Source organism: Mus musculus, chromosome 2 (assembly GCF_000001635.26).
Source record: "Mus musculus strain C57BL/6J chromosome 2, GRCm38.p6 C57BL/6J".
In the NCBI taxonomy this organism is placed as follows: Eukaryota; Metazoa; Chordata; class Mammalia; order Rodentia; family Muridae; genus Mus; species Mus musculus.
The window spans coordinates 44,134,399-44,150,865 of record NC_000068.7 but is presented as its reverse complement, the minus strand read 5'-3'; the positions used below and the strand labels follow the sequence as shown (position 1 = coordinate 44,150,865).

General features: G+C 37.7%; 1 protein-coding gene across 9 annotated transcripts in view; it reads right to left on the bottom strand.

Annotated features, from left to right (window-relative positions):
- Positions 1 to 16,467, bottom strand: part of Arhgap15 (Rho GTPase activating protein 15) — a 647,156-nt gene that overhangs the window by 245,088 nt on the left and 385,601 nt on the right. For all 9 annotated transcript variants that reach the window (XR_001783199.2, XM_006498397.4, XM_006498398.4 and 6 more), the window contains one exon: positions 8,518 to 8,616. Coding sequence is in view for 8 of the 9 variants with exons in the window: in XM_006498397.4 (XP_006498460.1) it covers positions 8,518 to 8,616 (99 nt within the window). In the remaining variant the exon portion in view is untranslated. The remainder of the gene's footprint in view (positions 1 to 8,517; positions 8,617 to 16,467) is intronic.

Genomic DNA, 16,467 nt, shown 5'->3' with positions numbered 1-16,467 from the left:
GAGAGGTGTATGAAAACAAGCACTAACTAGGTTAAGTAATACAGAACAGCACTAACATTGTATTCCAACTTGAAATCAAAGAAACAGATACTGAGCTCATCTTTCTGTGTGGTTCTAGGAACTGAGCATATGTTTGACTGCCATTCGGCATGCCAGTTACAAATCATAGTTATTCAATTTCCTGATTAAAAGCAGTAGGCTACTGATGATGTAATGACGGTACATTATTCCACTAATGGAAATGGGTAAAGAATGGTTGTTGGGTTGATCACCTAAATAGAATAGCTCCAAATTGAAGAATACAAAATCTTCAAGGCAAGCTATTTTCAACTGCCTAATGTAACTGGGTCCTGATGGAAAGATGGTACCCCACTGAACCATTAACACGTTCTGCAAATTGTCTTTCTTAAATATTTTAAAAACATGATACAACTCACATTATCCCTTTATATATATCCTGTAGCTTCCTCCATCCAACGACTCTTGGCTGTACGTTGTTTTCCAATTTGAGCATCACAGGAATGTTGAATGCAGCTCACCCATACCATTTATTGGGAGCCTTTCATTGTCAGGCTCTGTGTGAGGGGTCAATGTACATATAAAAGAACACACTATGCACTGACCTCGGCATGTGCAAATTTTTCTACTTTGTGTTATGCTATGACCCTAATACCCAGTCACTCAAAATTTTGTTTATTTCTTTTGAAAAAAAAAAAAAAAGCATGTTTTCTGCATACACATCTATAGTCTTCAAGAACCTCAAGAGCTCTTCCAACATTATCATTTAAAGAGCTATTTTGGTTTTTGTAGTTTGTTTTTTCTTCTCAAAGTGCCTTGCCCTTGATTTTCTCCTTGCTTGATTGTTTTTCTTTTTCTGAACTGAAAATAGGAAGTGGTCTGAAGAGTATAAAATTAGGTGAAAAGATTAAACTAGAAAAGAGGAGATTATTTTTAACCCTAGAAAAAAAACTTACTAACTCTGTAGGCTGCTAAACTATAAAAATAACTTTCCAGAGAAGTTAAAGAAATCAAAGAATCATTAAGACATTAATCTTTGGAGGAGACAGGAAAATTATGACAAAGTACAGTGCTAAAAGAATTATACAGTACTAAAGTAAGGTACTTAATGCTCAGTGCTTCAGGCTGGTACAAAAGGGTTACCCAGGATAAGTATTGGGCTTGCTATATGTGTGTATATGTGTGTATATATGTGTGTATATTGATGTTTCTGTTGGATATAATTTATTTGCAAATAGAAAAGGGGAATTGGAAAGACCGTCTTATCCTACTAATTTAAAAGGGAATATTAGTCACATGGAAACTCAAAAATTATAAATTATAGTTTAATTCAATGCTTTCCAAACCAATTTAAGATTTCTTAATTTTAATATGTTAAGTCCAAGGGTTGCCTATCTAAGTAGAATTTATATATTCCTCTTCTAACAGAAACAAAAGGTTTTTGCCCATAGCATAGTGACAGTGTTGTGAGAGTTTTTGTATTTTTTAATGAGTCAGTTTTCATTATGTAACAAGAATTAAAAAAACAAAAAACAAAAAACAAAAAAACAAAACTATCAGGTCATGTCGTTTATTGATTCCCAGGACAACAAATATCTGAAAATCTTTGAATGCCTTGTAATAATTATTTTTTGTTTCTGATTATTGAAAACCTGAAAGTGTTCCAAACAAATATAATCTCTTTTTCAAATTTTGTAAACATTTGTTTCCAGGCTAAAACATCCTGTCAGCTCCCAACTCGACTGTGTTTAGTGGTTGAACTATTAACTTCTGAATATAAGACCTTTTAATAGAAACTCCCAGACCAAGAATTTACTTTATAAAATGACACCACTATAAGACATTTTAGAGTACTGCATCTTGATATGCTGACTCTATTTAAACCCTCTATCCGTAATAAAAGGCTAATTGTGCAGGGTCTTAATTTTGGCTTAAAACCAAGTGACTCCAGTGGAAAGTATTTTAAAATCCTAAATTCCAGAATGGGGATTAAGAGTTGTGGTAAATGTTAGAAATTAGACCCACGCTTTATCTGGGAAGAGACACTGTTCTTTTGCAGTCTGGACCCAAAGTGTGGGAATCTCTGCAGCCGATGGGGTGTGAGCAGAGGCATACTGCTGTGTTCCTTAGCTAGCTTCTCTGGTGACTGAACTGCACGTCCACTCTTATGCTAACTTCTGTTATGCTTAAGCTCTTTTTGATAACAAGACTGTTGTATGTTGCTAAGCGGAGATAAACTTAATTAAGTGCCACTAATAAGTAGAGCGAATTAATTAATAACAGCGTTGTATGCAGAATTTGTGAAGATTCAAGACATACAGTTTATTGCAAGATTGAACTATCTGTCATTTCAAAGCAAGGATAAATTTATCTGAGACAGAAAAGCAAGTTTTGGGTAACTTGCTAGATATGAAAAAACCCCTGTGCTTCTCCCTTTTGGAACTCACAGACCTACCCTGTTGTCCACAATTGCTTTTGTCTTTGCAAAATCTACCCAGACCCGCAACTCCCCACCTTGCCATCTCTGGTTTCTTTCCGTTGTCTTTCCTGGTTTCTCTTTTATACTCTTACTGGCTCTTTCCTGTTTACTCTGTTTGGGATTGTCTTCCCTCTTAGCCCTCAATGTGGCTTTCTTACAGACACGGAGGCCCCAGCATGACTACCCGAAAGAGCCAGCTCCAACTTGGATGTCGCACAACAGTGCTGTCAGGAAGGTGGCTGTCTCTGTGGTTGCATTAAAACAAAAACAAAACAAAACACCGAGAGGCAAAAAAAAAAAACAAAAAAAAAACTGGTCTTAATTTTAACTCAGAAAGAAAAGCTAAGTTAATTTGAAGCATACTCTCAAGAGCTTCATTGAGAATCCTGCGCAATGAAGTGCATTTGGACACTCAGCTATAGACATAAAAGTGAGAAAAATCCAAACCAAAACAAACAAACAACAAACACCAACATAGCTTATTCCCTTAGGGACATTATTTTTTTCAAGTCCACAAATATTCTCGAGAGAAAAAGAAAAACTGCTTATCTTGTTCTCTAGATTTGTTTAAAGCATGTAATTTTTATCAGTTTGTTTTTGTTTTTATTACTTTTTTTTTTTCACTCACTGCTTATAAAACTAGGAAGCAGAAGTCTCTCGGGAAGAGGATGGAATCATAAAAGTTTGCAAGACTCTCGTCAGAAACCAAGCAGTACAAATTGCACATTTTTCATAGATGGATCAGCCTTTAGTGCGTGCCTGGATCCAGCTATCATAGATTATTCCAAAGTAGAAAAGAATGAGGAGAATAAAGTTAGCGGGGCTGGGAGAAAACTTGTCTAGTTATGGCAATACAATCTGCACTTTAGGGGACTGGATTTCAAGCAACGGGAAATAGCAACGTAAAGTTTTATTTTTATACCAAAGCACTTAGTAGGATCTCAGTGGACTGAAGGGTTCACTGAGTGAAGTAACAGTATTAACAAGGACAAGTTTCATGTCTCCGCAGAATATTTAGGTCATCATTCCTGCTGCTTATCCAATAATTTCTTGCACATGCATACTCCACCTAATATGCATAGCAATATGTTTACAGCAAATACCCATCTATTTGTTTCTATTCCACACTGTGAAGCATTCTAAGTCATAGAAGTATCTTCCTCATGTTTTCTCATGGTACCCGGGTACTAGCAAATATGACCATATAAAACCTCACGTTAAAGTGACAGTATCTCAAATTTCACATAATCATAAGGAATTAAAAAGCAGTTAAGGTACAATAATAACTTCACCCATTCTTTTTTTTTTCTTCCAACTTGTTACAATCTACCCTAAGATAACTAATTGTTCAAAGTAAACATTCCACTCGGACCACAAAAGGAATCCATTATACAAACATATAATTCACAGTCATTTTTAGTGGGTTGTAAACAGTTTGGAATGAGTATAAAATGGGACAAAAATCAAAGTGAGCATTTTGAAATGAAAAAGTGTTTGCTACAAAAGGTCAGTCCCTTCGCTTGGCAAACTATGTAGAAAAGCCTGGGAAAATGCTGATCACACAAGCAATGGGGGGATTTGAGAGCCAACAGCCTCCTTGTTTCTTTAAACAGACATCGGAACCTATAACTGGATCCTGTCAAACAAACGACAGCAAAAAAATATAACAGCTGCCATGAAGTCCAGTTGAGAGATAAAGCTTTTGAGGCTAAAGACCTTTTCAGAAGTAGACTAAAGGTCTTTCTTAAATCTTTAAGCCATGTTATGGATCCCAGGGTATCTTCTGGGCAGTAAGTCAAGTATGTAACTTGTGTTTCATTCCTGTCATAGCATTTTTGTGTTTGAGGGAAAAAATACAGAAAGGGCAACCTTCTTGTTGATTAGTAACTGCTGAAACATTCAGAAAGCCAGCTTGTATCTCGAACCATCAAATGCAGGAGATGTGGGTTCACATACACAGGACCCCCACCACACACACACACACACACACACACACACACACACACACACACTCACACACACACTCACACACATGGTACAGTCACACACGGTATGGTAGGACTGCAGAGATGGCTCATAGGGTAAGACTGTGTGCCGCCAAGTCTGGACACTTGAGTTAGATCTCAGGGAAGCACATCACAGCGGAAAGAATTGATTCCTGCAAGTTGACTTCCCTTGTCTATACCCATGCTATGCTCTGGCATACACACTCAGGAATACACAGACATAGACACATACACTGAATAAAACAACTTTTTTTTAAATTGTGGTAAGAAGCACATAAGGTCAAATAACTCTTTTGGGCGCATATTTCAGTTGTGTCAAGTATATTCAGCTTGCTGAGTTATGGATCTCTTGGTATCCTCTTAACATGCTAAGCTGATGAGGCACAGCACCAGAACTGGAAGCCTTAAAGGAGCAGTGAGCTATCACATCATGTTATGAACAGTGAATGCCAATCCTATTATACAGTTTTAAAATTCAGTTGTATTCCCTTACACTCAGAAATTTTACTTGATATACAAAAATATGTTTAGAGTAGAATTATGTTCAGTAATTTAGTAAATTTTATCTCTTTATAAAAGAAGTCTCTGGCACAGTCTATCTTTGGTTTTCCACTTAAGCCTGTCTTTCCGGGTATCACATATGGCTGGCTTGTTCTACTATGGTCACACAATGAGTCAAGATAATAGTTTTGTGAATAAAACAAAATTAACCTTCCCTTGGTCTTGTGAGGAAATGAAAACAGACAAGCATGCATTTATGACCAGGAGCTGACAGATCAATATAAAGCATACATCTTTGGTTTCTTTTTTCTGTTCTCTTAAAATAGTTTCCTGTCTTGTTATACCAATTCTCTCCTCTTAAAGCACTTAGAACTGTTTGCTCTTTGTCCAGGTGTTTAGTGCCTATTTCTTCTACAGTACTAGTGTATAACATGAAGAACAACACACAACTAGTGACTGCTTCTTCATTCATGGATACCCAACATATCTTTGTGAGAAGAAACTCAAGTTGAGAAGTTTATTGGTCTCTTCGGTTACCTCACAAAGAGACTTCAACTACAAAAGTCAGGCAGAGAGAGATAGGTGCAATCTGCAAAAATCAGTGTGATTCTCTGTACAGAAGTATATTTAGGGCTGCATAGACAATGTCAGAAAAGGTAGAACTCACCGTATTCCAAATGGCTGGGGAAGATAACATGGTTTGGTGGTCAAGGGTTTAGGGAACCAAAATGAGACAAGTGACTGTATCAAATAAGTCAATTGCCAGTTGGTTTACAAAGCTTTCTTAACCATTTTTTTTTAAAGTTATGTACAAACGTGTGGAAAATTTAAATGTAACTCATGTCACTTAACTGATGGTGAATGAAGAATACACTTCCTGCTAGTTACTGGGTAGAACTTTCAGGGTGACCTCAAGTGCCTAAATTTGGTTTGTTGAGATTCAAGCAGCAAGAAAACTGAGAGGGGGCTGAAACACTTTTGAGACTGTCTGCCCTGTCATGCTTCAGTTCATAAATAAGAAGCATTTAAAAAATACAGCTTGAGTTTTATAGATTCCTTAAAGAAAAGAATCACAAAGGGAAAAAGAGAATGGAACCAACCCCCCTTTGTAACAGCCAGTGTGACACATCATGAGCACAGAGGCCATTTCCCCAGAACTGGGAGAGTGAACACAACTTTCATTAAATGAGTCTTTCCTAGAACAAACCCATAAGCATTTCCCATGACTGTGCAGTTGAGATTTTTGGCTGGAGGAGCATCTGGCCATTAGAAAGAGCACTCTAGACATGCTGAGCCCCAGCCATGTCGAGATACTTGGCACTTTCTTCAGCTACTTCCTAGTACCAACCCTGCATCAAATGTCATCAGAAGCCTGCATAAATATTGGATTTAGATTCATATAAATTATTTCTGTCCTGAGGCGCAATATGCCAAAATTTAGTAAAAACAACACTTTGAGTAAACAGAATTGGTGGATAAATGTAAGAGCATTAATCCAACAAAACGATCATAGAAAAACATAATCAAGTGTACACACTCATAAATCCTACACTGATGTAAGACCTTTATCTTGCACCTATGACTTTTTATTGAACATATCTGGAGTTCCTTTAAGCTAACACTGCCAAAGTGCTTTGAATTGTCAGTTGCTTTGCAGAATTATAAAGTGTCTCTGAGTTTCATTAGAATGCTCAGGAATTATTTTAATAATCATATGTGCGATTAGCAGCTGTTTAGTGCTGGATCTACAAATTCATTTTGAGAGTAAACATTGGAACAATAAAATATAATGCTGTCATGATTGCCCCTGTCAGCAGAAATATCATCTTACTTTATTAAAAATCACCATGAAAATGCCAGGCACAGATACAATTCCTATTTATAGACATTTTCTATTCTATGATATTATGAAATCTGTGCACTGCAAAGCTACATTTAACAGGGATTTTCATTTTGCCTTAGGTAGGCTCACAAATCAGGAGATATAAGCTCTTCTTCCTGTGTGCATACATCTTACTATATACGGCTTCTCCCAATGGCCTATTTGGATTTTTGATCTAATATAATAATGTTCATACCGTTGGTTCTCAGTATTTAAAAGTGAATGAAGATTTCTTGGAAATCATGGTAGTTTCGCTATTGGAAATAATAACAATCTTCTCACTGATCCATTTTGACTCTAAGTATTTATTAAATAATATTTACTCCTAAGATAGGTACCTATAAATTAAATGAAATTGCAACATGCAATAAAAACACAGTTCTCTCTAAATTCCAATCAGCTTCATTCCTCATAGACGCTTCTCCTGGAGCTTATTCTACAGTAACTGTTTCCTGCTCTCTGGCCCCTCAGCACTTCTCCTTGTTGTCGATGTGCTTTTCTGACAGTCACTATCTTTATCTGTGTCCCTACCCACCCCTTCTCCTCTTGTTATTCTTTCATTCCCTACTGATATGGGAATAATAGGATCCCAAAGCTGTCCTTACTGTATAATTAAAGTATGAATTTCTAGGAGTTAGAAATTGCATGCCGTTTTTATTATGCTTCTATAATAAAGCCAGGTAACACCGAGAGAATTAAAATGGACTTTTCTGAGCAGAACACTTGAAGATTTTTCCCCCTCTTTGGTTGTATTGTTTTAAGAAATAGGTGTTGAAAATAAGAATAGGTTCAGCTATTCCTTTCCTCTGCAAACACCTCTATCTTTCACTTGATATATATCCCCCTAGATCCTGGAAATATGTTGTAAACTTGTAACAGATGGTGATGAAGCTTCACATTTTTTATTTAATACATTTTTTTTTAAGATTCTGCATTTACAGTGTGTATCTTCCAGGAAAAATGACCTTGAATGAATGAAGTCATAGTTCGAAGGAAAAACACTCCGCAGATAAACTAGCCTAGAAATGATGAGTCAATTGGGGTTTGTTTTGTTCTCTTCAGTGAGATGAAATAATTTCAGATGAAAAACAGAATGGTGAAACAGAGGAGTCAAAGGTCATTCTAACAGTGGAGGTGTATCTGCTAATTGTTCCAGGAAACACAGTTAGCTGGACTCTGTACTGAACAGAACCATGTAGAAGATGGCGTATCGCTGTCTGTGAGTAGAAACGCTGTTTACTTCACTTGGGTGATGCTGGGGGCTTCCCAAAAAATTGTTCTGGCACATCTACCAGCATGAATGTGAGAGGGTTCTAACACTGTGAGTGCTGATATTTTATGAATGTTTTACCACTGGCTTGGAAACAAGAAGTTTGCAATTGATTCAACAGTATGTCAGACAGACAAAATATTAAACGGGAGAGAAAAAAAAAAAACACGGAACATTAGTGAGAATTGCTAATGTCCCCATTGTAAAAGCAAACTGAAGTTAATAAGAAACCTGATCCTCTTAACCGATTAATGAAAGTCAAGTTTTAATTGCGTGGCTTCCCAGAGAAATCAAGTGGTTCCGTGAACTTGAGCCCTAGCTGTTCAGAGGACTCAGCAATGCTGCACATTCAGTCACCCACCTCTTTTTTCAACAGCTTCAATGCATTGCTTTACAAACCATGGAACTGTGGAATGTTCTCGTTCACACACTGTGTGCAGATGAGAGCCAAAAATTTGATCTGCAAACGAAACAAAGATGAGCTTCATTAAAATCCAAGCCTGCGTTGTTCTTAATTCGATTCTACTTCCATAGCCAATACCGAGATCTTCATCTTGCATAGAAATTGATTTTTGCTTTAATTTCAAAGTGTCTATGGCAGATGTATAAAGACTGTGTGTCCCTTCTCTGTGGAATAGAATCTTGATCTCCCGGTAAGAAAAATAACATGGTCCTTGATCAGGCACGGGTAACGAGTGAGTTACAGTCTTTAAGGGACTGAACTCTGTTGCCTCTGAAATTATGCAGAGGAGCTGAGGTAGCTCCCATGGAATAATTAAGCTTAGTGCATCTGGAATCTTGCATGTTTTAGAAGTTTATCAGCAGTTATCAAGAATGCAGTTTGTCCAGTTTATTTAAGGCATTCATTCTGGAAGGGTATTTGATAAGGTAGAGAGCAGCAAGGGAAGTACTACAAAGTATTGCTTAGTGTTTCTCCTGCCTTGAATACCCACCCTCTTGTCAGATTTAAGTATCTCTTGTCAGAAAGTATCTTTCTGACAAATGCAGCTCAGAACTTCCCTATGTCATCTTCATTAGACTCCCAGCATAGCGGTTTCTCTGCTTGTTCAACAGATACAGCAGGAAACAGGGCTCATGTTCAAAATGGCCAGCAACATCAAATTAAACAAAGTTAAACTGAATTTAAGACAGGATTTAAAGTGTTTTTATTTGTTTGAGCTATGCCATATGTGAGTTTCTATAAGAGGATGGTAGAGATAATAGTTCTCAGACTCATTTTTTAAGATCCATTTGTTTCAGAGGGCATCTCTCTGAACTAACGCTGAACTGGGCTCTGAGATCACAACGCTGAACTGGGCCCTTGCCTTTAATTTAGAGTAAGACAGATAATTTTTGAGCAGCATTTTTGTATTTATGATTATGGGATAGTGGCTTGGATTTAAACCGTCCTCTGAAGATTCATTTATTAAAAGTGCCATTTCCCCAGTTGCGGGTCGTACTGAGAGGTGATTGGGCCATGAGGACTCTGAGCTGATCAAAGATCCTTCTTCTCACAGTATCTATCTTCCAGCCACCTCTGAAAGATCGGAGCCACTCAACTCCATTGTCTATACCAATATCTTTGCTTTATTTGCGGATGGGGCTTATCTCCACTTGACATGCTAGACCTATGTTGACTATGTAGCTTGTTTAACTTGCTTAGAATTCAAATCCAGAAGGGTCAGGGTCATAGAGTTACTATGTGTCTCCAAGTCTCACACAATGTTTACACATAATGGAAGTTCACCAAAAATGTTCTGAATTGTCAGTCGGGATATTGTAGGAAAGCAATTTAGATATATAGAAATTAAGAGAAAATATATAGTGCTGCACAACAGAGTGCTAAATGGCAAGGTACTTTGAAGATGAAGAAACTGAGATGTCAAGGAAGTTGTATTTATATCTATTACTTAGGAAAATATATTGGAGTGTGCTGGTAAAAACGTCATGGAGGGAATCAAGTTAGGCTAATACACTATTAATAACACACTCTGATGTGGAAACACATGTTTATACAAGAAACAGGAAGACGATAAACTCAAAACCCAGATAGTATAAAGAAATGGCAAACAATTGTATATGCTTTGAACACTTGATGAGGTAGCAGAGACTTATTCCAAACGGTGAGCATCCCTGTAATAAAGCGTGACATAAATATTACCTAAGAAAAATTGCCTAGGACTTCAGATCAAATATTTTACATTGGCTAGAGGTTACAGGCAGGAAACATTACTACAACATACAAACCTATTAGTAGACTTCATAATTTACATCCGTTGCACAAATGTTGATTGACCTTTCTATCTGCACAGCAACGAAGCAGGCAGTTAAACAGTTTACGTTGTAAATATATATGCTGGGATTTCTTTAATATTGTAAGGTTGAAACAGTAAGTAACTTGAAAGGTGTTGAGTTGTAAGAATGATGCCCTCCAGTATAGGTGTATGTCTTTCCATGTTTGAGGGAGAAAGACAAAGAGAGGAGAAAGGGGTAGGGAAAGTGGAGTGATAGAGAGACAGAGAGAATTACTTTGGATGGAAGTCGTTTAACAAAAGTAGACACTATCATGAAATGGGTGCTAAATTTCTAATTGAGCTTTGTTTTGCTTTCCTTTTCACGTGGATATAAGGGAAAGACACAAAGATGGATGGGCTAGACAAGCAACATAGAAAAGTGATTTTTGGTGTGTGCAGATATTTTGCTTTCTTCCTTTAACTTTCCTCTTTAATCTATTTAGTTATCTGTGAAAGACAATCACAAGTGCTTAATATGTGGCACAGTAACCCCAGAGTGTCCCATATATGCACTATGCTGCCATACACTCTCTATCCTCTACATAGGATACCCCAGAGTGTGCCATAAATGTGGTTATGTTGCCACACAACCTCTATTCTCTACATGTATCTGATGTAGGAGACTGACACCAGAGGAAAGGGACATGTCATTGTGAATATGCTGTGTCTGGGTTAGTAAAGGTGCACTGTGAAAGTATATGGAAAAAGGTCACAGCAGTCTTCCCCATGCGCAATGTCCCAGCAAAGGGACAAGCTCTCAGATATAAGTAGGATTTGAGTAGAAAGCTAAGAAAGGGAAACAAGGGGCATTTGAAGAGGTGGAGGCTAACACACGCCAACACTTGAGAGAATGACAGTATGACCAGAGTGCTTCATTCAGTAAAAATTCAGGGCTTATTGAAATCTTGATGAACTAAGCTTGTATTATGATGTATCCTATACTTTGTCAACTAGGTTCAGTTATTTGACAGATACTAATGATCTCCTACAAGTAAGTCCTTTCTTTATTAGTTCCTTTCTTGTTCTTAGAATTCACTCAGGTTGGCTGCAAGGCCCAAACCTAAGTAAAATTCCTCTGACCCAAATAGTGGAAGTAGAGAACAACTCCTAGAAAAATTTCTTTGATCTCACACAGTAAAAGAAACATGCAGACACCTACACACATACATATTTAGGTGCACACAAAACCACAGTATTTCAACAGAAATGCAATAGAATTCATGAGATACAACCCAAGATTATTCTTTTTTTTTCTTGAGACAGGGTTTCCCTGTGTAGTTCTGGCTGTCCTGAACTCACTCTGTAGACCAGGCTGTCCTCGAACTCAGAGACCCCCCCCCCTTCCTCTGCCTCCCAAGTGCTGGGATTAAAGGCATGTACCACCACTGCCCAGCCCAAGAATATTCTTGACTGAAGTCTACATCTGTAAACTTCTGGATGATGGGATGGTCTGGACAAGCAACATAGAAAAGTGACTTGGGGTGTGTCCAGAGACTTTATTTCCCTCTTTTATGAAAAGACTGTAAAGAAAGAAACACTTTCTCTTCTTGTTCCCACTTGGAACATCACCTTGTGATAGCATTTGGAACAATTTGAGCATTCAAGTCACTATGAGACAAGCTATAAAACAAAGGCTAACTTGCTTTACAAAAGAAAGCAATGGAACATGTTATGTGCCAACCATGAAACCCTTCTCTAGATTTCTTACATGCCATTGTTTTAAACAGGATAACCCACTACTTGCAGCCAAACGCATTCTAACTAATATGGAAGAACATTAGCAGGTTGCTTGACTTTTTATAGTGAAGTGTGTATTATAACCATAATTCTACTTGATCTATGGTTAGGTTATGCTTAGACTTATGGTAGGTCTAGTTGACAGTTTATAAAGAGCATGGGTCACAGAGGGTGGGTTGATTAGACACCTGTGTCTGAGCTAAACAGGCGATACAGAGTCAAGGAAAGATGTTGTGAATATCAAAGTTAGGATAATGGTGTAGATTTTGTTTTGTTCATGGTTTTCATCTTTTTGGAGGTAGAGTATGGGTTTATATTACCTTCCCTGTGACCATAAGGTTCCATTTGTTAGCGTGCATGGCAGTTATGTCTCCTTGTTTGCTCTGATCCTGTGTTTGATCTGCAGGCAGCTTGGTGTGGTGTGGACAGGAATGTATCAGTTCCAGATGAAAATCTCAGGGAATACTGCAGTCTTCCACTCACCTTGTCTTTTTTTCTGTTGTTCCTCAAAGGAAATCTTCCCTGGCTAGCTACTGCTCTGTTGTCCTTGGCTCTGGGATAAACATGTATGACAGAACTCAACCCAATGTTTAGAAGTTCAACCAGACTACATACAAAGCAGGCCTGCCCAGCCAGACCTGTTCTTGGTCACATGTGACACACCCTTACTGTACATTATAATATATTTTGCAAGGTTCTATTTGTTATTCAGCCATAGCTCACTGATTCAACTTCAACTGGAGTTTAGGTTTATGATGAAATATGGTTTAGCCTGTGCTGTCAGATGAAAAGGACAAGAAGTCGCCTGAGACTAGAGAGAAAAACCAAATGACAGGAAATTAGGCACAAATAAGGAAGTATATGTTCAGTTTTTAATTCAGTGAATGTATAAATCCCAAAGAAAGTTATTTATATATTAATATCTATTCTTGTTATGCCTTACCAAATTCTATGGAATTTCTTATTCTCTGTTTTTAATTCTACCGAACTCAATTCAGTAGATGCCAGTGAACACCTAGCATATGCTGAGTAGTGTAGAGAATGCAAAGTTTCCTTCATTCACGACTCCTTCATTCATCATTCATTCATTATTACATGCCAGGTAGGAGACAGTCTGTATTACAACCTGAAAGTGTCTATAGCTAATAAACACTTCCTACAAGACTTTCACAGTAGTCACACTAAAATATAAGTTGTGCTATTGCAGTAAACAATCATGGCATTTAAATATATGAGCCTACAGGGAGTGGGGTCATCATTCAAATGGTCATAACCTGTAATCATGACAATTTAAGAGAGATCATGAACTTGGGTGGGATGGACAGAGAGAGGGAAGAATGAAAGTGATGCAGATGTATGATGTTAAAAAAATGGTACTAAAAAAGAAAATATCTTATGCTAAAATATGTTTTATGAACTGTTAGATACCAGAACTCGCCAACTCCTTTTGGAGTCGCATGTGCTTTAATGCTAGTGTGTTAACTGTGGTCCATGACTCTAGGTTGCTTCCCAGCACTGTCATAGCTCTCACTGAGTATAAGTTGAGTCTCCCTATTGTGAAGTTGGAAATATAAGGTGAAATACTACAACTTGGGCCCATTTGTATAGTCTACATATTTAACTTGCTAATCAATCTTCATTGCACTGATGGTAGGTTCGTGGTCACAAAGATTCAGGCTATGAGCAACAAACGATGAACATGAACCAGAAGTGAAAAAGACTCATGACCCAGGGAGAATGGGAAGCAGATAATGGATGTAACAAAATCCAACAGGAAATGACAACCTCCTGCTCCCCCTCTCCCCCTTTTATTGGTTCAGAAAGCATGAGAAGTTGGAGAACAGGGATAGGAACTTGAGAGTGAAATTAAGGGTTTTAGATGCAGCAGAATGGTGATGGAGACAAACATGAGAGGCTGTCTGTGGCTTCTGACAACTTTTAAGATATGGGTGGTTGTAAAGAAAGTCATCTTAGGAGAGGAGAGTCATAACAATGGAAACCAGATCATTATGGTAAAGTCTTAGGAAGAAGATGAGGAAGAGATGAGTTAGATAGATAAGGATATAGGACATGGTATTTGGTTTGGGGTAGATAGAAAAATCAACTGCAGGGTATTTTTGATTGCTGAGTATGTGAGGATGTACAATACTGGGTGGCCATGTGGGAGTGGAGGACATGTACTATTGTCACTCATGGAGGCATCCAGAAAAATGGGTATCCTCTAAAAAATTCTATCCTTCTTCCATCTCAAATAATGCCATTGGAAGTAAAACAAAGCAAAGCTAAACAACCCTATCCACCTAAATATTTTAAATGTCAGTAGATAATGTTTGTGCTCAATAGTTATTAGATCCACCAATGTTTCTCATATTATTTGTATCCTTCTTAAGGTTTATTGTCTTTACTCAAGAATGTATTGCTCTGGAGTGCAGGATCTCAGTTCCCACATGATCTATCAAGGTCCAAGGCTGTCTTATGGCTCAAACTAGGGCCTCCTTCAAGAAATTTAAAATCCAGATGTAGAGAGAGATTGAGGATAGTTTCGTCTTTATAGATTTGAACTGTGAGGCTGCCTAGAGTTGAACGCTAAGGTTTTCACAGCCCCTTATGAGCTGGCTACATGGGATGGATATGTCAACTGAGTAATTCTACTTGGAAGAAATTGGTGAATGGAACATTTGCACAAAAGCCATCCACAGCAACTATATCTTTAACCACTTCACTTAGATTCCCCAAGTCCTAAATTACAAAGGTTCCCCTCCACTCATCTTGATGGCATTTCTTTAAAATGGTTTTCTGTGTGTTACTATTATGAATATGACTAAAGCATGGGGATAGCTCTTCCCAGAAGATTGCAAAGAGAGTGCACAATTATAATATAAAAGTTCTAGATCCGCAAAATGGCTCAGTGAGATAGCTCCCATTCCAGAGGGTACTGGTCAAGAAGCAGATTGTACGCATCCAATCTCTTTTAAAGGGCACACAGAAGAATTAGGGTAAAAGTGAAGGACAGAGGTGAATAATGAAACTACACAACACTTTGTGCTCCTAGGTTCAGTCACACCCTATACAATCTGTATCCTTGAACTAGACAGTTAAATAAACAGAATATTTTCACTCTTACATATCTGGGTTGTCCATTTTCTATGAATTTGCAACTGAAAATAATCTTCAGCAGGACACTGGACTTCAACGTAAGTTATGAATTACTCATCTCAGAGGGTTGGGAAATCTTATCAAACAAAGAATACCATATAGATTGATATTCTTTAGTATTAACATATCAAATAGTATTAATAATATTATCAAATCTAAGGGTAAATTTAGAATTACCTCCCATTGGCAGATCTGACCAAGTTCAGAGTTGAACATTTCAAGCAGAACCTTTATGTTACAGGAAAGTGTTTGACTTTCTGTCTTAAAATAGTGTAGACAAGGGGGTGGGAAAGAGGAGAAATTTTCTTTTCTTGGCAAGCTTATATGACCAGCTTTGCCCCTAAACTCCATGCTTGTTGCCTGGCACACCATTAAGGATTATTTCTGCTTTCCTCCTCCTTATGGATATTCAAAAATGGGAGCCTTCCCAGAACCCCGAGTTCCTAACTCCCCACCTACATCCCCATCTGTGGGCTCACTGCTAATCTTTTCTTCCTGTCTTAACAACTTTTGTTTTGTATTTAGAAAAGGCCTCTTGCCTGAGGTGTCAATATTTTTGGAATCCTCTGCAAACGTCTCTGGCCTTGGCAAGTGTGATCATTATATCTCCAGCCTACTGCTGTAGCGTTTATACCAAGGGTGGCAGGCAACACATTGTTTGGAGAAAATCCATTTTCTGTGATTTTTCATTGAAAGCATCTTCTGGTGAGAAAAATAAATAGACCTTCCACATGACTGCACTTATAAATCATGTTGTTTACATAATGAATTAGAGTTTAACTTGAGAATGGTGGGCTTTAATCTTTAAGCTCTCAAACTTTTGACCGATTTAGATAGTTCATCAGCATAACCAGGTTAAGTCCCCCAGACTACAAATTAGCTTCATTCTCCTTTCTTGCTGCTGTATATTTTTTGACAAATTATGGGAAGAACACCCAGTAATGGGTTCTTTGTCAGCTAGATTCCAAATGAATCAAAACTATGAGGAGAACTACTCAATACATGCAGTTAAATGTTCAAATAATGTGACAGTGTTACCATCATTTACTTAGAAGACAGTCTCCTTACACTATTCAAAATGATGTTCTGTTTTCAGGAGGGCAAGCCACTAACGCACAGAGGAT